Below are 22,538 nucleotides of genomic sequence, written 5' to 3' on the forward strand. Positions count from 1 at the left end.
TTGAGTCTGATTGATTTTAGATTTTGGAGAGGTTTGAGGTTTTGGTATTGAGTCTGGTTGATTTTAGATTTTGGAGAGGTTTGAGGTTTTGGTATTGAGTCTGGTTGATTTGTAGATTTTGGAGAGGTTTGAGGTTTTGGTATTGAGTCTGATTGCTTTGTAGATTTTAATGTGAAAGCTAACATAAATCGATTTTCATAGAGTCTAAAAAAAGCTCTGTAATGGTGTTTGCCACTGTGAAGAGACTGATATGAAGTGAAAGAGAAGGGAGTTATGAGGGGGCAAGGAAGGAAGGAGAGGGGATAGGGTAGGTAAGACAAACACAGATAATATGAATATTACTCTCCTTCCCTGTTAATGTCATGCTGTGGAGTGACATTGGTGGGAATTCTTTAGTAAATACAACAGGTGTACAGATTAAGGATTTTAATTTGATCACCCTGTTGTTGTTGCAGGAAATATCCTGCATAGCAGAAAACACAAACTTAGTGTATTTGAAGTTTAAAAATAGCTTCTAAAGTTAGTCATTTACACATTGAAATGTCAGACTTAAAAATATATATCATGCCCCTACAGAAATGTCCATTAATTATAATCCACACAATAATTCACATTTCCTGTTGCTCCAAGATTATTTTCCTGCAGTGAGAAACTGGTCAAATTACGATCCTACATCTGAATGCTCTTATAAAAAAAGGTGCTATCCAGAACCTAAAAGGGTTCTTCGCTGTCCCATTTGGCTCCAAGTAAAACTGATTAACCTTTTCTACAGAGGGTTCTACATGGAACCCAGGAGGGTTAAACCTGGAACCAAAAAAGGGTTAATTTATGGGGACAGCCGAAGAACCATTTTATGTGTTAGTATGTGTTCCCTCACTTAAGTGCTCAGCAAATGTATGGGTGTTGTTTGTGTACTGTACGGTACTTGGGATCCTTAATGTCATGGGATCACTTTTCAGAATGAGAGAGAGAGAGAGAGGAGAGAGAGAGAGAGAGAGAGAGAGAGAGAGAGAGAGAGAGAGAGAGAGAGAGAGAGAGAGAGAGAGAGAGAGAGAGAGAGAGAGAGAGGGGGAGGTAGAGAGGGAGAGGTAGAGAGAGAGAGAGAGAGAGAGAGAGAGAGAGAGAGAGAGAGAGAGAGAGAGAGAGAGAGAGAGAGAGAGAGAGAGAGAGAGAGAGAGAGAGAGAGAGAGAGAGAGAGAGAGAGAGAGTGTTAACTGTTAAATGGACCACATACATTCATCTCTTAGTGTAGCCACAGCCTTCCATTAAGTCACACCAAGTTGAGGACTGAGCGGTTTAACGCAGTAGACAGCATGGAAGACAGTTGAAGGAAATGACATTACCGTCTTGATCGGTTTGACATAACTTCAATAGAATAAAGCTTGTTTAATTCAAAAGCAATTTACAATGAACACATTTATTCAGAATATGTTGACCATGTGGGAATCAAACCAAGAAAGACTTTGTTGCATGTTCAATTAACGATCAGAACTACGTAATAATTCAGTTTTTACCACGCATTAGGTATTTGTGTGTTTGTGTGTGTTGATGATTAGAGGAGGGGTCCATGGATCTACAGACATTGATCATATCTTCTCTCCCCCCGCCCCTCACCCCTCCTCCCTCAGAGGAAAAGAGTACGGTACTCTGAGCTGGACTTTGAGGTAAGATCCCCCCCTTCACCCTCCCCTCAGCCTGTCTCTGCTTCTGTCTGCTTCAGCCAGGTTGAGTGACGCGTAGAGGAGACAATGGCATCGCTAAACCCCTTACCTTTGCGCCTGTGTCTCCCTTGCATTTGACTTGGTTCAGTCCAACCCGTGTATAGTGTGCCAGTTTCTACAACAAGGATCTAGCACCCCCTGTAACTAGATGGATTTGGTTTTGACTGATTTTACCTTGATTGGACAAATTATTTATATATTGTACAGACAAAAAATGACTTTATTGAACTTTTTTCAATCTGAATCAGTGAACCATTTCAATCAGAATGGAAAAAGCACAATGGGGTGCCAGGTCCTGTTTGAAGGAACAATGGGGTGCCAGGTCCTGGTTGAAGGAACAATGGGGTGCCAGGTCCTGGTTGAAGGAACAATGGGGTGCCAGGTCCTGGTTGAAGGAACAATGGGGTGCCAGGTCCTGGTTGAAGGAACAATGGGGTGCCAGGTCCTGGTTGAAGGAACAATGGGGTGCCAGGTCCTGGTTGAAGGAACAATGGGGTGCCAGGTCCTGGTTGAAGGAACAATGGGGTGCCAGGTCCTGGTTGAAGGAACAATGGGGTGCCAGGTCCTGGTTGAAGGAACAATGGGGTGCCAGGTCCTGGTTGAAGGAACAATGGGGTGCCAGGTCCTGTTTGAAGGAACAATGGGGTGCCAGGTCCTGGTTGAAGGAACAATGGGGTGCCAGGTCCTGTTTGAAGGAACAATGGGGTGCCAGGTCCTGGTTGAAGGAACAATGGGGTGCCAGGTCCTGGTTGAAGGAACAATGGGGTGCCAGGTCCTTTTTGAAGGAACAATGGGGTGCCAGGTCCTGGTTGAAGGAACAATGGGGTGCCAGGTCCTGGTTGAAGGAACAATGAGGTGCCAGGTCCTGGTTGAAGGAACAATGGGGTGCCAGGTCCTGGTTGAAGGAACAATGGGGTGCCAGGTCCTGGTTGAAGGAACAATGGGGTGCCAGGTCCTGGTTGAAGGAACAATGGGGTGCCAGGTCCTGGTTGAAGGAACAATGGGGTGCCAGGTCCTGGTTGAAGGAACAATGGGGTGCCAGGTCCTGGTTGAAGGAACAATGGTGCAGTAGGAAGCTTTGAGTGGATGAATTAACGAATGAAAATGTGATTGACGGTGAGTTGGTGTTTTTGAAAGTTTGGTAGTAGATGTGTGTTTTGCGGGTAATTACATGTGTGTGCGTGTTTGTGTGTGGGTTGGAGTGCAATAGTCACTCCATGGAATGAACAAGCCCTGGGAATCTGGCAAATCTCCAGTCTCAAACAGCCCCGAAAAACTAAACTAAACCCCTTTGCTTCACTTGCTTAAGTGAAAAGTGGCTTTCCTCCTCCCCTTATCCTTGTAAAGACTGGAGACTTGCTTTCCACTGTGGAGGCCTCATCCATAGTAGAACTAAGGTATGTTTTGACTGTTGCACAACTAACAGGCTAACAAGCACTAGCGCTTAGCTACAGTATGATAACTTGGAGTAGGATGATGTTGCCTAAGGGCAACTATTACCCAGAGCTTGTAACCCTTCCTGACTGGCGTAGTCTACGAAACTGCATGATATTTTCCGTAAAATGGCTGGATTCCTGTGTCAAAATGGACACCATTGTAGCCCTCTACCGAGTAAGTGTCTGAGAGAGAAAGATTCAAGGTAGAGTCAGAGTTCAAAAATACAAATAAAGAAAAGAGCAGTGATGACAGAGAGAGACAGAGCTTTGAAGTGCAGAAGAGGTGAACTTTAAAGGAAGTAGGCCTATGACTTATAAAGGCAGACTCAGAGAGGGAGAACGGACAGACAAGGAGAGGGAGAGAAGAGAGTGCAGACTCTGTGGCCTTGGCCAGAGTGTCTGAGTGTGTGAGGATCGCCGTCTGGCCCCTGTGTCTCTCTTGGCCCTCCAGCTGCTGCGTCGATTAGCCGCCACCATGCTGCTAAAGCGCTAGCCATTAGCGAAAAGAGCAAGTTGCTGTGACAAGGTCTCTCTCCTGTCAGGGACTTCCACTTGTAATAGGATGTAGTTGCTCTTAGACACTGGGATACAGTCAGTTAAAATTTGACTTGATTTGAGTTAAGTCTTTACCAGTTTAAATGGTGAGGTTGAGGATTTGGGGAGGTTAAGCTCATCCTAAATCTGTGCTTACAGGGAATTTTTACTCAGTTCCACATCACTGTAGGCTAATTGCTAACTAGCTAATGCTACCCTTCTAACTAGCTAATGCTTCCTTGCTAACTAGCTACCGCTAACATTAACGCGGCCTGCTTGGCTCTCATATCCATTCAGAGCAAACTCAGATACATCTCACAGCACAGGCAGCATCAAATCCTAAAAGCGAGACGGAGATGTGAGAGAGAAGGTGAGAGGACTCTATCTATCCATTCCTCTCTTCTCCTCCTCCCCCTCGCCGTGGCTGGCATCAAACTGTCCCTTGGCCTCTTCCGCTTCTTCGACCTCTCTTCCCTCAACCCGCCCTATCTCTCCGTGTCTCTTTAGCTATTCTTTTCTTATTCTGTTCATTTTTTGTTGTACCTTCCTCTCCCTTCCAGAAAGTGATGCACACTCGCAAAAGACACTCTGAGCTGTACCATGAGCTCAACCACCCCACCACCAAGTTCCACACCATAGACAGGTATAACAGGGACCCCGCCATGTCCACCTTCAAGGTAAGAGCCCAACCATACGGGGCGAGTGGGAAACGGGAGCTAGCTTCCCCGCACCTCAAACCCCTGCAACCCCCCACGCCACTCCCCCCCCCCCCCCCCCCTCACACTGAGCTCATTACCACCTCTCTCCGTCACCTGTGAAATAGTATCGTTAATAAGCGCATCTAGCGTCTTCACAGCGATGTGTGAGTGTGTTTGTTGTCACCTAGTGTGGTAATGTTAGTACTGAGTATCCTCCCCCTCTCACACACACACCTTTAGATAGAGAACATACTAAGGGCTCAATCCAAACTTGACATCCACACTTCTATCTCAATCTTGTAACAGTGACAATGATGTAACAGTGATATTAACACTGCACAGAATGTAGTGACCATTAGAGAAATGCTCTTAAAATCACTGGATCACACATCCATTCTAGTGCACAACGGTTTTCAAATGCAATTTAATGATGTAACTTAAATGTATTATAAACTTGTTTGTTAAACTTTAACCAGAGCTAACCATGACTAAAGTTATTATTTTATTTATTTTGTTTTTGTGGTTTTGAATGTTCAAATGCCTTAACATTTTTAACAATGCACTGTTTTATTGGGCTGGAGAGCAACATAACTACCTCATAAACATTTCATAACCTTTTTATTCCAAGCATAATAAGAGCTAAGGGATGTGCAGTGTCACCTTTTATCAGCCTGTGTGTGTGTGTCTACGTGCATTCGTGCGTGTTTGTGTGTTTGTCTGCTTGCGTGAGTGTCTGCACACATGTGTGTATGTCTATGTGTTTGTGTGTGCTTGAGTGTTTGTGTGTGTATGTGTGTGCGTGTCTATGTGCTTGTCTGTGTGTGTGTGTGTGTGTGTGTGTGTGTGTGTGTGTGTGTGTGTGTGTGTGTGTGTGTGTGTGTGTGTGTGTGTGTGTGTGTGTGTGTGTGTGTGTGTGTGTGTGTGTGTGTGTGTGTGTGTGTGTGTGTGTGTGTGTGTGTGTGTGTGTGTGTGTGTGTGTGTGTGTGTGTGTGTGTGTGTGTGTGTGTGTGTGCGTGCGCGCGTGCGTGCATGTGAAATGCCGTCTGCGTATCGTTAATGCACCATTAGCACCAGACTAAGGAGTCCCTGCTTTCACTGACCTTCATAGAGCCTATTTCATCAAGATTTAAACACCACTCACACACACACACACACACACACACACACACACACACACACACACACACACACACACACACACACACACACACACACACACACACACACACACACACACACACACACACACACACACACACACACACACACACACACACACCTCATCTCCAGGAGCTGCAGTACAGATACGGTACATCAGACAGTGATGAGTTATTCAGCCTTGATATCTGTACTCTCCCAGGGCACCTGTAGTCTGCTAGTTCACATCTCATGTACACTGGGAGCAGAGGAACAGAGGAAACACACACACACTGAGACACACACACACACACACATACATTGAGACACACACACACTGAGACACACACAAACACACACTGAGACACACATGACACACACACACACACACTGAAACACACACACACACACACACACATACACACACACACACGCACACACACACACACTGAGACACACGCACACAGATACACACACACACACACCCTTACACTTCTCATATTTCCCAGGCCAGAGCAGCAGCCTCTGCTGTCGTTTCTTGTTTCCTCAACCTCTTGATTAAGTGTTCCAGGATCACCACCCAGCTCTCTCTTCAGTTATTACTGGGCAGCAAAAAAGGACCAATCACAGAATACTGAGCTAAGCATATGTTTGCCGGTTTACTAGTCATTTGATTCCATTCAGAACAATTCTAGGCAAAGCATGTTGAGGACCTGACATACCGGATTTAAGCACTCAAATATGTACTTACATACAGTCATACTAACACACATAAACTCAGCCAGAAAGGAAACGTCAATACATAACAAGATTCAACAACTGAGACATAAACTGAACAAGTTCCACAGACATGTGACTAACAGAAATGGAATAATGTGTCACTGAACAATGGGGGGTCAAAATCAAAAGTGGCCACCAGCTGCATTAAGTACTGCAGTGCATCTCCTCCTCATGGACTGCACCAGATTTGACAGTTCTTGCTGTGAGATGTTACCCCACTCTTCCACCAAGAAACCTGTAAGTTCCTGGACATTTCTGGGGAATGGCCCTAGCCCTCACCCTCCGATCCAACAGGTCCCAGATGTGCTCAATGGGAATTAGATCCGGGCTCTTTGCTGGTCATGGCAAAACACTGACATTCCTGTCTTGCAGGAAATCACGCACATAACGAGCAGTATGGCTGGTGTCATTGTCGTGCTGGAGAGTCATGTCAGGATGAGCCTGCAGGAAGGGTACCACATGAGGGAGGAGGATGTCTTCCCTGTAATGCACAGCGTTGAGATTGCCTGCAATGACAACAAGCTCAGTGCGATGATGCTGTAACACACCGCCCCAGTCCATGATGGACCCTCCACCTCCAAATCAATCCCGCTCCAGAGTACAGGCCTCAATGCAAAGTTCATTCCTTCAACGATAAATGCGAATCCGACCATCACCCCTGGTGAGACAAAACCATGACTCGTCAGTGAAGAGCACTTTTTGCCAGGCCTGTCTGGTCCAGCGACAGTGGGTTTGTGCCCGTAGGCGACGTTGTTGCCGGTGATGTCTGGTGAGGACCTGCCTTACAACAGGCCTACAAGCCCTCAGTCCAGCCTCTCTCAGCCTATTGCGGACAGTCTGAGCACTGATGGAGGGATTGTGTGTTCCTGGTGTAACTCGGGCAGTTGTTGTCGCCATCCTGTACCTGTCCCGCAGGTGTGATGTTCCAATGTACCGATTCTGTGCAGGTGTTGTTACACGTGGTCTGCCACTGTGAGGATGATCAGCTGTCCGTCCTGTCTCCCTGTAGGACTGTCTTAGGTGTCTCACAGTACGGACATTGCAATTTATTGCCCTGGCCACATCTGCAGTCCTCATGCCTCCTTGCAGCATGCCTAAGGCACGTTCACGCAGATGAGCAGAGCATCTTTCTTTTGGTGTTTTTCAGAGTCAGTTGAAAGGCCTCTTTAGTGTCCTAAGTTTTCATAACTGTGACCTTAATTGCCTACCGTCTATAAGCTGTTAGTGTCTTAACGACCGTTCCACAGGTGCATGTTCATTAATTGTTTATGGTTCATTGAACAAGCATGGGAAACAGTGTTTAAACCCTTTACAATGAAGATCTGTGAAGTTATTTGGATTTTTACTAATTATCTTTGAAAGACAGGGTCCTGAAAAAGGGACGTTTCTTTTTTTGCTGAGATTATATACAGTCATACTAACACACACACATACACAAAGTCACAGTAACACACATACACACAATCACATTAACACACATACACAAAGTCACAGTAACACACATACACACAGTCACAGTAACACACACACACACGGTCATACTAACACGCATGCACACAGTCACAGTAACACACATACACACAGTCACACTAACACACATACACACAGTCACAGTAACACACATACACACAGTCATACTAAGACACCTACACACAGTCACAGTAACACACTAACACACAGTCACAGTAACACACATACACACAGTCACAGTAACAGACCCACACACAGTCACAGTAACACACATATACACAGTCACAGTAACAGACATACACACAGTCACAGTAACACACATACACACAGTCACAGTAACACACATACACACAGTCATACTAAGACACCTACACACAGTCACAGTAACACACATACACACAGTCACACTAACACACATACACACAGTCACAGTAACACACAGTCACAGTAACACAAATACACACAGTCACAGTAACACACATACACACAGTCACAGTAACACACAGTCACAGTAACACTAATACACACAGTCACAGTAACACACATACACACAGTCACAGTAACACACATACACACAGTCACAGTAACACACATACGCACAGTCACAGTAACACACATACACACAGTCACAGTAAAACACATACACACAATCACAGTAACACACATACACAAAGTCACAGTAACACACATACACACAATCCCAGTAACACACATACACAAAGTCACAGTAACACACATACACACAGTCACACGAACACACAGTCACACACACACACACACACACACACACACACACACACACACACACACACACACACACACACACGGTCATACTAACACACATGCACACAGTCACAGTAACACACATACACACAGTCACACTAACACACATACACACAGTCACAGTAACACACATACACACAGTCACAGTAACACACATACACACAGTCATACTAAGACACATACACACAGTCACAGTAACACACATACACACAGTCACACTAACACACATACACACAGTCACAGTAACACACAGTCACAGTAACACAAATACAGACAGTCACAGTAACACACATACACACAGTCACAGTAACATACATACACACAGTCACAGTAACACACATACACACAGTCACAGTAACACACATACACACAGTCACAGTAACACACTAACACACAGTCACACTAACACAGTAACACACACGCACACACACACACACACACACACACACACACACACACACACACACACACACACACACACACACACACACACACACACACACACACACACACACACACACACACACAGGGCAGCAGGTAGCCTAGCGGTCTCTGGTTTGGATACCTGAGCCAAGAAGGTGAAAATTCTGTCGATTTGCCCTTCAGGAAGGCAGCTCACCCTCAATTCACCCTCAATTCAACTCACCCTCCAGGCTGACCCTGGAAAACACATTGCACTGCACCTGTCTAGTAAAAACTAAAACACTCCTCCCCGACAGAGATAAAGAACAGAGGTCATGGTGGATATATTACACTTGGATGTATCCATTAGAATACAGTAAGTACACAGTGCACTTAAGAAGTTAATAATTGCCCTGATAATGGTATTAACGTCAGCCCTTTGACAGGTCAGCATGACTCCAGCATTCATAGCTGTCAACACAACACTTGTAAACCCACCCAGACACTCTGACGCTGACTATACAGCAATTATGGTGATGCTCTGTGTGTGTGTGTGTGTGTGTGTGTGTGTGTGTGTGTGTGTGTGTGTGTGTGTGTGTGTGTGTGTGTGTGTGTGTGTGTGTGTGTGTGTGTGTGTGTGTGTGTGTGTGTGTGTGTGTGTGTGTGTGTGTGTGTGTGTGTGTGTGTGTGTGTGTGTGAAAAAGCAGGGTATATGAGTGCAGGTGTGTTTGTGTCTTTGTCTATGTGAAATGTGGGTTTGTGTGGGTGTTTGGGTGTTTGGGCTTGTGCTTCTATGTGACAGATTAATGGAGTTTATGAGTGTATAATTTCAACTCCGGTAATGACATACATGTCTTATAATCACTGTATTATCTGCTTGTCTTAGCCCTATGACATCTGGTGACTTTGGTCTCACCCTGTCCCATATCAATTCTCTAATCTCACTCCATATTTCAGCATGAGTATTCTCATTTAGTGGGATACATGTACAGTGGGGAGAACAAGTATTTGATACACTGACAATTTTGCAGGTTTTCCTACTTACAAAGCATGTAGAGGTCTGTAATTTTTATCATAGGTACACTTCAACTGTGAGAGAAGGAATCTAAAACAAAAATCCAGAAAATCACATTGTATGATTTTTAAGTAATTAATTTGCATTTTATTGCATGACATAAGTATTTGATACATCAGAAAAGCAGAACTGAATATTTGGTACAGAAACCTTAGTTTGCAATTACAGAGATCATACGTTTCCTGTAGGTCTTGACCAGGTTTGTACACACTGCAGCAGGGATTTTGGCCCACTCCTCCATACAGACCTTCTCCAGATCCTTCAGGTTTCGGGGCTGTCGCTGGGCAATACGGACTTTCGGCTCCCTCCAAAGATTTTCTATTGGGTTCAGGTCTGGAGACTGGCTAGGCCACTCCAGGACCTTGAGATGCTTCTTACGGAGCCACTCCTTAGTTGCCCTGGCTGTGTGTTTCGGGTCGTTGTCATGCTGGAAGACCCAGCCACGACCCATCTTCAATGCTCTTACTGAGGGAAGGAGGTTGTTGGTCAAGATCTCGCGATACATGGCCCCATCCATCCTCCCCTCAATACGGTGCAGTCGTCCTGTCCCCTTTGCAGAAAAGCATCCCCAAAGAATGATGTTTCCACCTCCATGCTTCACGGTTGGGATGGTGTTCTTGGGGTTGTACTCATCCTTCTATTCCTCCAAACACGGCGAGTGGAGTTTAGAGCAAAAAGCTCTATTTTTGTCTCATCAGACCACATGACCTTCTCCCATTCCTCCTCTGGATCATCCAGATGGTCATTGGCAAACTTCAGACGGGCCTGGACATGCGCTGGCTTGAGCAGGGGGACCTTGCGTGCGCTGCAGGATTTTAATCCATGACGGCGTAGTGTGTTACTAATGGTTTTCTTTGAGACTGTGGTCCCAGCTCTCTTCAGGTCATTGACCAGGTCCTGCCGTGTAGTTCTGGGCTGATCCCTCACATTCCTCATGATCATTGATGCCCCACGAGGTGAGATCTTGCATGGAGCCCCAGACCGAGGGTGATTGACCGTCATCTTGAACTTCTTCCATTTTCTAATAATTGTGCCAACAGTTGTTGCCTTCTCACCAAGCTGCTTGGTTATTGTCCTGTAGCCCATCCCAGCCTTGTACAGGTCTACAATTTATCCCTGATGTCCTTACACAGCTCTCTGGTCTTGGCCATTGTGGAGAGGTTGGAGTCTGTTTGATTGAGTGTGTGGACAGGTGTCTTTTATACAGGTAACGAGTTCAAACAGGTGCAGTTAATACAGGTAATGAGTGGAGAACAGGAGGGCTTCTTAAAGAAAAACTAACAGGTCTGTGAGAGCCGGAATTCTTACTGGTTGGTAGGTGATCAAATACTTATGTCATGCAATAAAATGCAAATTAATTACTTAAAAATCATACAATGTGATTTTCTGGATTTTTGTTTTAGATTCCGTCTCTCACAGTTGAAGTGTACCTATGATAAAAATGACAGACCTCTACATGCTTTGTAAGTAGGAAAACCTGCAAAATCGGCAGTGTATCAAATACTTGTTCTCCCCACTGTAATTACATCACAATTTCCAGTCATAAAGAGAACCAAATATGTATACTGTACACTAGAGGACTAAAGTGCCCTTAACCATATTAAAAAACAATGTTAAGTACAGTACATAACCAGAGCCCAGTCGAGTGTTGTGAGTGTGATGAGAGCTACTCCTCTCCCCGCGGGCAGGGAGGTGGAAGCAAATTAATTGTTTTAAAGTGAAGAGTGGTGATATATTTTTCTAAACTTACTGTAAGTCACTCAGGAAACCAAATTGTCAAGCATGTTTCTCCTTGGAAATAATAATGGGATAATTTGGTTTGAATAAAATACCAAAAGTAAATAGAGGTATTTTTTAAGCCTCTTTGAATGAATCCCTTGTCAAAAACAATTACAACACATTGATTAACAAACCCCCAGTATAACGATCCTTTTGCTTTCAGCCTACCTCAACTACTAACCACGATAACACCCCCAATGCCTTTAAACAGCCTTTATCCCCCCCTATATTGCCAAATGCCCTCATTATCCCCTAACACCTAACCACTGACCCTGAACCGACCCTTCACTAACCACCGAGGCCGGTGTTCACCCTCACAGGTGCCCCCTCCCCCGCCTCCGAGGCAAGCCGAGCGGTCTTTAGCACGCAGAATGTCCCTGGTTTACAAAGAGAGTCAACGTAAGCATGCTCAACAATACTGAAACAGTAGAACCATTTAACCTCTAACCTTTCAATGACCCCTTTGGTAGAACCTGTCCTCGGTGTTAGCCCTCCCCACAGTGACATGCCTGTGTTTTAGGTGACTGTGTTTTGTTAGGTATTGCTCCCTAATGGTGTGGTGGTGTTGTTGACCAACCAGTATGACTGGAGCCTTTCTACTGTACTTCTGTTGTTGGACCGTATGAATGGTGTTGTCCTGCGTCCCAAATTGCACCCTATTCCCTATAATAGTTCACAACTTTTGACCAAGACCCATAGTGCACTTAGTGTATACAGTTGATAGGTTGGCATTTGGGACACATGTGGGTTCAGATGAACTACTAGCCTCTATGCCTAGCGGTGCACTGAGTGTAGATCTGGAAGGATAGGTGGAAACAAGATGGTGGAATCGTACCCTAGCCCATTCGGGAAGATTGAGCAATTGCTATACGACTAATCTCGGTTAAACCCAGAACTGAAGTCTTGGGTAATTGGTCATATGCTCAATTAAGTTCTGGATCCATATGTGTTAAGATGAGAGATAGAACGAGGATCAGAACCAGAAAGAAGAGCTCCACCCTCTCTCTTTGGAAGATACTGACAAGTTTATGTGCCTTTACTTCCGAATTTCTAAAAATGCTAATACCAGCCAAACTGTGATATGTCCAAGTAACCAGTGCCAAAAAACCCAAGGACTGGAATTAATGCGTCTTGTTATCATTGTTATCGCACACATCCGATAGCATCATGACAGAGCTACGCTACCATTTATGTTTCCACAGTCTGTCCACAAGAGATGACTCTATGACCTACACTCCTCTTGTTATTCAGTTCTAGGTCAAGTGGATGGGGGCTAGTGGATGGGGGCTAGTGGATGGGGGCTAGTGGTTGATTTTGGACTCGGCATAAATGTGCCATGTTAGAAATGCAGGGTGGGAGATAACGCCGGCCATGTTAGAAATGCAGGGTGGGAGATAACGCCGGCCATGTTAGAAATGCAGGGTGGGAGATAACGCCGGCCATGTTAGAAATGCAGGGTGGGAGATAACGCCGGCCATGTTAGAAATGCAGGGTGGGAGATAACGCCGGCCATGTTGACGTGTGAACACATCCAGTTGCTGTATCGGTTTCAGTGCCCCCACCTAAATAAGACCTACATCCATTTAAATGAAAGTGATAAACACATCCATAATAAACCAATGAAACAATCAAACAGGTTTATTATCCCCCATAACGGTTTTCTCCAGCCAATAAACTAGCAGAGATAAAGCCAGGCACTGAAACAGACCCGACACTATGTGTTCTGTATGGGCAAGAGAAGCCTGTCATTGGTCAACGGTAAGAGAGCAAATGTGTGTGAGGAGATAATGAATGCGGCTGTCAGTAGAGAATTGACCATTTTGGAAAGGTAGGGTCTGCCAATATGCTAGCCACTGAACAGATGAGTGGATACCAGACAAATCACACAAACACACACACACACACACACACTGGTATTCTGTTTCCCCATCTTCTCCAATCTTGTGGCTGATGACAGCGGTGGGCTTGTGAGTGGTCTCGAGCATTACCAGACATCTACCTGCTCAAATACAATCGATCTCACAATCTCCTCATCTCTTTCTCTCTATATATATCTCTCTCTCTCTTCCTCTCCCTCCCAATCTTCCTTCATCTCAGCCTGACCTGTGCTACAGTAATCACTCATATGGACCCATTCCTCTCTCACTACCAGTCTCTCACTATATTGTGCTGTACAGTATGTGTGTTATCTTGTGTGTGCTATCCCTGTGAGTTAGTGTGCTCTGTGTGCTATGGCTGGTTCCATCTGAAAGGCATTTAACTTCTAAGTGATGACGGAGATGCTAGCCGGATAGCTACTCTCTGCGGCAGGGCCCATATGGCTGCAAATGGATGGAGCCCCATGTTCAATCTATCCTCAGTAATGGAGACACTACAAACGAACCTGGCAGGGGCCCATGGCTAGTGCAGGGTGGGAGTGAGAGAGAGAGTGAGGGAGAGAGGGAGGGGGGCTGTCCACTGAAATATGTATTTATTTTACTCTCCTAACTCTCTTTCTCCCACCATCTCTCTCTCTCTGTTATCCGGGGTTCAAAAGGTGAACAAAGACATTTGCAAGCAGTCCCCAGCCAAGTGATGACAGATCCACTCTCAGTGTGTAATGAAGTACTGAACTCTGTCTGTGTGTGTGTGTGTGTGTGTGTGTGTGTGTGTGTGTGTGTGTGTGTGTGTGTGTGTGTGTGTGTGTGTGTGTGTGTGTGTGTGTGTGTGTGTGTGTGTGTGTGTGTGTGTGTGTGTGTGTGTGTGTGTGTGTGTGTGTGTGTGTGTGTGTGTGTGTGTCTGCATGTCTGCATGCTCAGGCGTATGGTACGACATTTGAGCTGTTGCATATTTCATCTCTCAAATGGGCTGTGTTTCTTCCTCTCCATCATATTTGTTGTTCTGTCTCTCTCCCTCTCTCGCTCTCTCTCACTCTCTCTCTAGTTCAGAGTTGTGTAGAGCTCAGTGGGATGGAGAGGAAATAAGTAATAAGTAGTTATCCTGTATTGTGCTTTTATCCATGGTGATTTTAAATGCAGTAACTGTAGCAGAGGTTCAGGAACTCTGCAGTGCAGCTGATATGGCATGTGTGCATTCACTTTGATTATCAAAACAAATATCATGGGGAGGAGAAAACATCATAGACCATTTGATTGGATTCCTTTTTGCTTTGGTTACACTGTTATTCCACAGTTGATCTTATTTTTTGTGACTGTGTTAATGAAATGGTAGGAATGGTATTGCCGTTGCAAAGGGAAATTGTGCCATTCATAATCACAGTGCTTTAATAAGGGTGACCCAGGTTAAGCTGAGATGTCTAATGTTTAATGACAGCAGCTTATTGTTATTGATTCAGTGAGGGCAATGTACTGCACTCCTGAACCATTAGGTCCTTTAAATAAATGTTCTGCCATTGGGCTACAATTTCCGCTCCAAAGTATTCTTTATCTCTTTCTTTTTCTATCTATTTTTTCTCTCTTTCTCTCTCGTTCTCTCTCTCTTTCTCTCTCTCTTTCTCTCTCTCTCTCTCTCTCTCTCTCTCTCTCTCTCTCTCTCTCTCTCTCTCTCTCTCTCTCTCTCTCTCTCTCTCTCTCTCTCTCTCTCTCTCTCTCTCTCTCTCTCTCTCTCTCTCTCTCTCTCTCTCTCTCGTTCTCTCTCTCTTTCTCTCTCTCTCTCTCTCTCTCTCTCTTATTCTTCCTCTTCCCCTCTCCATCTCATTCTCTCCTCCATTTGTTCCTAGGGCCTGACATTTCTCTTCTTTCTCTCTCCCTCCCTCTCAGTATTCCCCTCATTTACTCATTTGTTTCCCTCTAAACTCAGCCCTCAGTGGCGCAATTGAGGCATTAATAGAATAATTAATTCCTCTCATTCGCCTGTTTTTAATTATTTCCATGCCTCCTTCCTCTGCGCCCAGTATAAACTCATCGTCTGTTTTCATCAAATTGCCCATAAAATCCAAGTGTTGGCACGGTGTATCGTAGCCTAGCGTGCTAGCACTCCCTGGCTCTATCAGTGGGGCCTAATGAGGAGACAGTTAGCCCAGACAGAACGAACCTAACGCTAGCTCCAATGCGCACTAAGGGGCACTATGCTAATGCAGCTCATTTAGTGTCCTTGGACCAATTAAGAGGTGAGGTGAAAAGGGCCAAGTCGCTTGCCGGAACTGTTTATGGAGAGGGACTAGAACATGACCCTGAATAGGACTCCAGCGGCCATGTTGTAGCCGACTACAATCTGTGTCTGATTTCTCATTTGACAGAAATGTGTAGCCCTTAATAGATTGTATTTGTTCCGCGTTTACTGGTTCCTTTGAAGACCCCTATTACTACAATACCAAGCTTGTGTATTATTCCACTCGACGGTTAGTTGTACTCAGTGATTGTTTCTGAGCTTGTGTAGTAGGGGACTTGGTACAGAATAATGATGGTATGATTGGTTGTGGTAATGGTAAGATATCTCTAAAAGGGTTCATCTAACGTTTCAAAATGGAGAGGGAAACTCATGCTTTGTATCCCTGCAGGCATGTGGGATTTGTAATGAGATTTGAAAAGAGAGAGAGCGGGAAGATACAGGCCATGGAGAGAGGAAACGGTCGAAACAGAGAGAGACAGAGAGAGAGTGAGGGAAAGAGACAGAGTGAACCGGCAAGAGAGAGAGAGAGAGTTATTGTAATTTGAGTGTCCACCTGAGCCCTTTTTGGTTTAGAGACCCAAAGCCCACTGTTGTCTCATCAGAACCCAGAACAATTCTACTTCCTGTATTATTACCTGACCCTCTGGTACCCACTCATCTCTGGCCCGGGCTCTGCATGCTTGGACTCGCTTGGTGTCCATTGGTCATTCTGTTTACAGTATCTAATCATTTAAATGTCTTCTAATTCATACATGTGTGTATTTATTTAATTGACATTTTATTTCGATGCCTGTGAGTCTGCAACTGACTGTCTGTCTGTTACTGGATGGTACGTTGTTATTTCATTGGCTCTTTTTGTTTGTTTTTGTTTGTATGTTGTCTGGGTTGGGCTTCGTCATGCTTGGTGCCACATGTTTCTCTGTCTTAGTTTGACTGTAGCCAGGCAGCAAGCAGAACCAAGGGCAGCCAACACAAGAAAGGTAAAATAAAACCGAACACAGCCCCCCCCCCCCCCCCCGCCTACATCCTCCAACCCCCAAAATCATATCTTCTCACTCCCCTTCATCCCCCTATAGTCTGTGCCCCTACCAGGGGTATATTTGCTGGTCTGGCTGTGTGTGTTCTCTCCACTCCATACCATAGTACATTTCTCTGTAGACAAATAGATAGATGATTGTAAAGCTCTAGTGTGTAGTGTGTAGGACTGTGTATCTTATTCTGCACTGATTCCCCTGTCTCCTTTCCACCTGAACATATGTACTGGTGTAATGCTTGTAGTGAGGTCTCTGACCGCTTCCTTTGTATATTTTCTTCTCTTTGTGAACTTTGACGTGTGATGTCGCTGTGGTGTTACTTCCTGCTTGGATGACGGTGGTGGTGGTGATGCTGTCGGTTTCCCTGACGTCCTTTTCCTCTCTTCCTCACTTGTTTCTTCGTGTTAGATCAGTGGGGTATAGAGGCATGATCCCAGAAAGAGACAGACACGATTGTATAGGAGATAGAGCTGAGGACAAGCGAGAGATAGTGAGAGAGAGATAGGGGAGTATGGATTAAGAGCAGGAAGGACAGGGGCATTCAGGAAAATACCCTGTGAGAAAGAGTGAGGGATGATAGAACAAGAGGAAGAGGAGAAGACAAATGATAGAGAATGAACAGAGAATGAGGGACAGGGCGAAGGGCAGTGATAAAGAGGGAGAAGAGGAGAAGGTCTGTGTGTTTAAGGTCTGAGGTGAAACACAGAGAATCAGCACCACCAAGCCTTCCACCGCTTCGCCAGCTCGGTTGCCAGGTTGAAGGTCTGGATGTATGCAGGGTTGCCAGATTGGAGCCCAGTGTGGAGAGGATGGGGATGCAGAAGTCGCACAGATCTAGGATAATCTTACCCTCCCAAAATCATAAGCTTAACCATTAGGGAGGAAATAATAAAACTGACCTTAGATCAGTGTCCAGGGGCAACTTCATTCCTCTCTGATGCAGTGCATGTCATCCCTCTCCTCCCCTTGACCACTCTGTTTCTCTCTCTCTATTGCCAGTGACCAGGACTGTCCTGACCTTCTTCATTCTTATGATTAGATTTGGATAGCTATAGCCTTTACGTATTTCCAACTGTTTGTGTGTTTCCTGCAGTGTGTGTCTGAAGCGTTTCACTGTGCAGTGTGTGTCTGAGGCGTTTCACTGCGCAGTGTGTGTCTGTGCGTTTCACTGTGCAGTGTGTGTCTGAGGCGTTTCACTGTGCAGTGTGTGTCTGTGCGTTTCACTGTGCAGTGTGTGTCTGAGGTGTTTCACTGTGCAGTGTTTGTCTGTGGCGTTTCACTGTGCAGTGTGTGTCTGGCGTTTCACTGTGCAGTGTGTGTCTGGCGTTTCACTGTGCAGTGTGTGTCTGTGGCGTTTCACTGTGCAGTGTGTGTCTGTGGCGTTTCACTGTGCAGTGTGTGTCTGAGGCGTTTCACTGTGCAGTGTGTGTCTGTGCGTTTCACTGTGCAGTGTGTGTCTGTGGCGTTTCACTGTGCAGTGTGTGTCTGGCGTTTCACTGTGCAGTGTGTGTCTGTGGCGTTTCACTGTGCAGTGTGTGTCTGTGGCGTTTCACTGTGCAGTGTGTGTCTGGCGTTTCACTGTGCAGTGTGTGTCTGGCGTTTCACTGTGCAGTGTGTGTCTGGCGTTTCACTGTGCAGTGTGTGTCTGAGGCGTTTCACTGTGCAGTGTGTGTCTGTGGCGTTTCACTGTGCAGTGTGTGTCTGTGGCGTTTCACTGTGCAGTGTGTGTCTGGCGTTTCACTGTGCAGTGTGTGTCTGGCGTTTCACTGTGCAGTGTGTGTCTGTGGCGTTTCACTGTGCAGCGTGTGTCTGGCGTTTCACTGTGCAGTGTGTGTCTGTGGCGTTTCACTGTGCAGTGTGTGTCTGAGGCGTTTCACTGTGCAGTGTGTGTCTGTGGCGTTTCACTGTGCAGTGTGTGTCTGGCGTTTCACTGTGCAGTGTGTGTCTGTGGCGTTTCACTGTGCAGTGTGTGTCTGTGGCGTTTCACTGTGCAGTGTGTGTCTGATGTGTTTCACTGTACAGTGTGTGTCTGGTGTTTCACTGTGCTGTGTGTGTCTGGTGTTTCACTGTGCAGTGTGTGTCTGTGGCGTTTCACTGTGCAGTGTGTGTCTGTGGCATTTCACTGTGCAGTGTGTGTCTGTGACGTTTCACTGTGCAATGTGTGTCTGTGGCGTTTCACTGTGCAGTGTGTTTCTGAGGCGTTTCACTGTGCAGTGTGTGTCTGGTGTTTCACTGTGCAGTGTGTGTCTGGCGTTTCACTGTGCAGTGTGTGTCTGGCGTTTCACTGTGCAGTGTGTGTCTGTGGCGTTTCACTGTGCAGTGTGTGTCTGTGGCGTTTCACTGTGCAGTGTGTGTGAGTGGGGGTGTTTCTCTTTTCACATAATGTGCCACAAGAGAACGGGAGAGGAGGAGTATGAAAAGGAGATGAAAAGGGGGAATATGTCAAGTGGAAGGGAACAACACACCGCTTGCCCGAGGAGGTGGAAGAACAATATTGTTGTTGTTGTTTCAGGGCAGAGCTGTCAGTGACTGTGATTTCCCCCTCTTCTCACTCTCTCTCTCTCTCTCTCACCTCCTTCCTCCTCTTTTTCTCCCCCTCCCATCTTATCGCAACAGAGGGAAAAGCGATGGAGCATTTCGTCTGCCGGAGGTGAAAAGAACTCTTCGAGTGTAAGTAGAAGAGAAGTGGCAGGCAGAGGAAAGAGGGATGGGGGAGAGGGAAGGAGAGAGAGGTGGACTGAGGGAGGCATAGAGAGAGTTAGATGGAGGGAGAGGAGAGGAGAGAGAGAGGTGGACTGAGGGAGGCAGAGAGAGAGGTAGATGGAGGGAGAAGAGAGGAGAGAGAGAGGTGGACTGAGGGAGGCAGAGAGAGAGGTAGATGGAGGGAGAAGAGAGGAGAGAGAGGTGGACTGAGGGAGGCAGAGAGAGAGGTAGATGGAGGGAGAAGAGAGGAGAGAGAGGTGGACTGAGGGAGGCAGAGAGAGGTAGATGGAGGGAGAGGAGAGAGAGGTGGACTGAGGGAGGCAGAGAGAGAGGTAGATGGAGGGAGAGCAGAGAAGCACAACTGAGTTAGCGTAGCCTCCCAGGGATAAAGTTATGCTTGACAGCAGCATTACCCACATTTCTGCATTACAAAATGTTGCTTCGCTGGCGTTTAGCATTCAAATTGGCTCCCAGATTATGCTTTTTGCATTCATTCTGCCAACTGTCAGCCCGAGACAACGCAGGGAGAATTATATTTAGGCTATTATCGCCTCCTGGTGGTCAGTGTAGTCACAACAGGCTGTGTGGACCACTGAGAAAATCAAATCAAATCAAAAACACACTGTGTGTGTGTGTGTGTGTGTGTGTGTGTGTGTGTGTGTGTGTGTGTGTGTGTGTGTGTGTGTGTGTGTGTGTGTGTGTGTGTGTGTGTGTGTGTGTGTGTGTGTTTTCTGTGACACAGAGAGACAGGTGTAGTTAGTATTTTATTGAGAGTGGTAGATGGGGAAGACGAAATGGAGAAAGCGAGAGGAGAAGGAACTGGACAGAGAGATAGGGGGCAGCGGGAGCGTGTTAACGAACAGCATGACTCTCTGCTTATATTAGCCAATATTCTTCACTCTCCAAAATCCAAACACACACACACACACACACACACACACACACACACACACACACACACACACACACACACACACACACACACACACACACACACACACACACACACACACACACACACACACACACACACAGCAAGTGCCATCAATTTTGTCCAAATTTACTCAAATACGCACCCAGATACACACACATCACATTTTCATCAGAGGGGGTAGTAGGAAGTGCCTGCCAGTGAATCCATTTAGAGGTGGGAGGTGCTTTTAAAAAGGCCACCTCAGGTGGTTGTTGGCAGTGAAATAACAACATATTACATCAGAGATGGTATAGAAGCAAGACTATCCCTTGTGATATGGGTTGAACACTGTGGTGGTGGGATCCAGAATGAGCCAACATTACGGTCGTTGGTTAAACCATCCAAGCAACTCGATGAGGAAATCACCTAGATGGTGTTATTTTCCTTCCCTCTAATATCTATGCTACAGAGTTCTGTGTGATTTAAGTAATAAGCATCAATTCCAACTGGTTCACCCCAGGATTCTCTGACTCTCGTCCAACATAGCTACTGGCTTTCTGAGTGTGCAGGGTTTTGATTCAGCCCTGCAGCAACACACCTGATTCAGCTAATTATGGCCCAGAGGTTAATTAAACCATAATTAGTTGAATATTCAAATCAGATGTGTCACTGCAGGGCTTGAACTAAGGCCTGAACACCTAGTAGCTTTTCCAGAGAGTTATTCCAGGTTAACCCATTAGGCCATTTTTGCAAACATAGAAATATATTATATTTCTATTGTTTCACCCAGCATGAAACATTATAGCATGAAATGCTTCACTCTCTTCATGGCAATTCCAAGCTTAACATTAATAACGGCGCTTGTGTGTATTTCTGGGCCAATCACTGCCCTCACATAACGCTATGTCTCATGGCTACAACCCTTGTGTCTGTTAAATTGTTATCTGTGCACGATAAAGATCCCTGATTTCAATGATGGACCTTTTCTGATGCATAATGTTACTTCCGCTTTAGTCTTAGTTAATCCCATAACATGAATTTCAACATGTATTTTACATACAGTTGAAGTCGGAAGATTACATACACTTAGGTTGGAGTCATTAAAACTAGTTTTTCAACCACTCCACAAATTTCTTGTTACCAAACGATAGTTTTGGCAAGTCACTTTGGCAAGTCTACTTTGTGTATGACAAAAGTAATTTTTCCAACAACTGTTTGCAAACAGATTATTTCACTTATAATTCACTGTATCACAATTCCAGTGGGTCAGAAGTTTACATACACTAAGTTGACTGTGCATTTAAACAGCTTGGAAAATTCCAGAAAATGATGTCATGGCTTTAGAAACTTCTGATAGGCTAATTGACATAATTTGAGTCAATTGGAGTGCCTCTTTGCTTGACATCATGGGAAAATCAAAAGAAATCAGCCAAGTTGTAGACCTCCACAAGTCGGGTTCATCCTTGGGAGCAATTTCCAAACGCCTGAAGGTACTACGTTCATCTGTACAAACAATAGTACGCAAGTATAAACACCATGGGACCACACAGCCGCCATACCGCTCAGGAAGGAGACGCGTTCTGTCTCCTAAAGATGAACGTACTTTGGTGCGAAAAGTGCAAAATCAATCCCAGAACAACAGCAAAGGACCTTGTGAAGATGCTGCAGGAAACAGGTACAAAATAGTCTATATCCACAGTAAAACGAGTCCTATATCGACATAACCTGAAAGGCCGCTCAGCAAGGAAGAAGCCACTGCTCCAAAACCACCATAAAAAAAGCTTGTTATGTTTAGAGGAAAAAGGGGGCATCTTGCAAGCCGAAGAACACCATCCCAACGTGAAGCCCGGGGGTGGCAGCATCACTTGAAGCCCGGGGGTGGCTGGTGCACTTCACAAATAGATGGCATCATGAGGAGTGAAAATTGTGTGGATATATTGAAGCAACATCTCAAGACATCAGT

General features: G+C 45.5%; 1 protein-coding gene across 2 annotated transcripts in view; it reads left to right on the forward strand.

Moving 5' to 3' along the window:
* The window catches only part of adgrb2 (adhesion G protein-coupled receptor B2), a 511,200-nt gene that overhangs the window by 483,068 nt on the left and 5,594 nt on the right, over nt 1–22,538 (forward strand). For both annotated transcript variants that reach the window (XM_071368561.1, XM_071368562.1), the window contains 3 exons: nt 1,629–1,664; nt 4,252–4,368; nt 19,576–19,629. In XM_071368561.1, coding sequence (XP_071224662.1) covers nt 1,629–1,664; nt 4,252–4,368; nt 19,576–19,629 — 207 coding nt within the window. The remainder of the gene's footprint in view (nt 1–1,628; nt 1,665–4,251; nt 4,369–19,575; nt 19,630–22,538) is intronic.

The sequence above is a fragment of the Salvelinus alpinus genome, chromosome 26 (assembly GCF_045679555.1).
Source record: "Salvelinus alpinus chromosome 26, SLU_Salpinus.1, whole genome shotgun sequence".
NCBI lineage: Eukaryota > Metazoa > Chordata > Actinopteri > Salmoniformes > Salmonidae > Salvelinus > Salvelinus alpinus.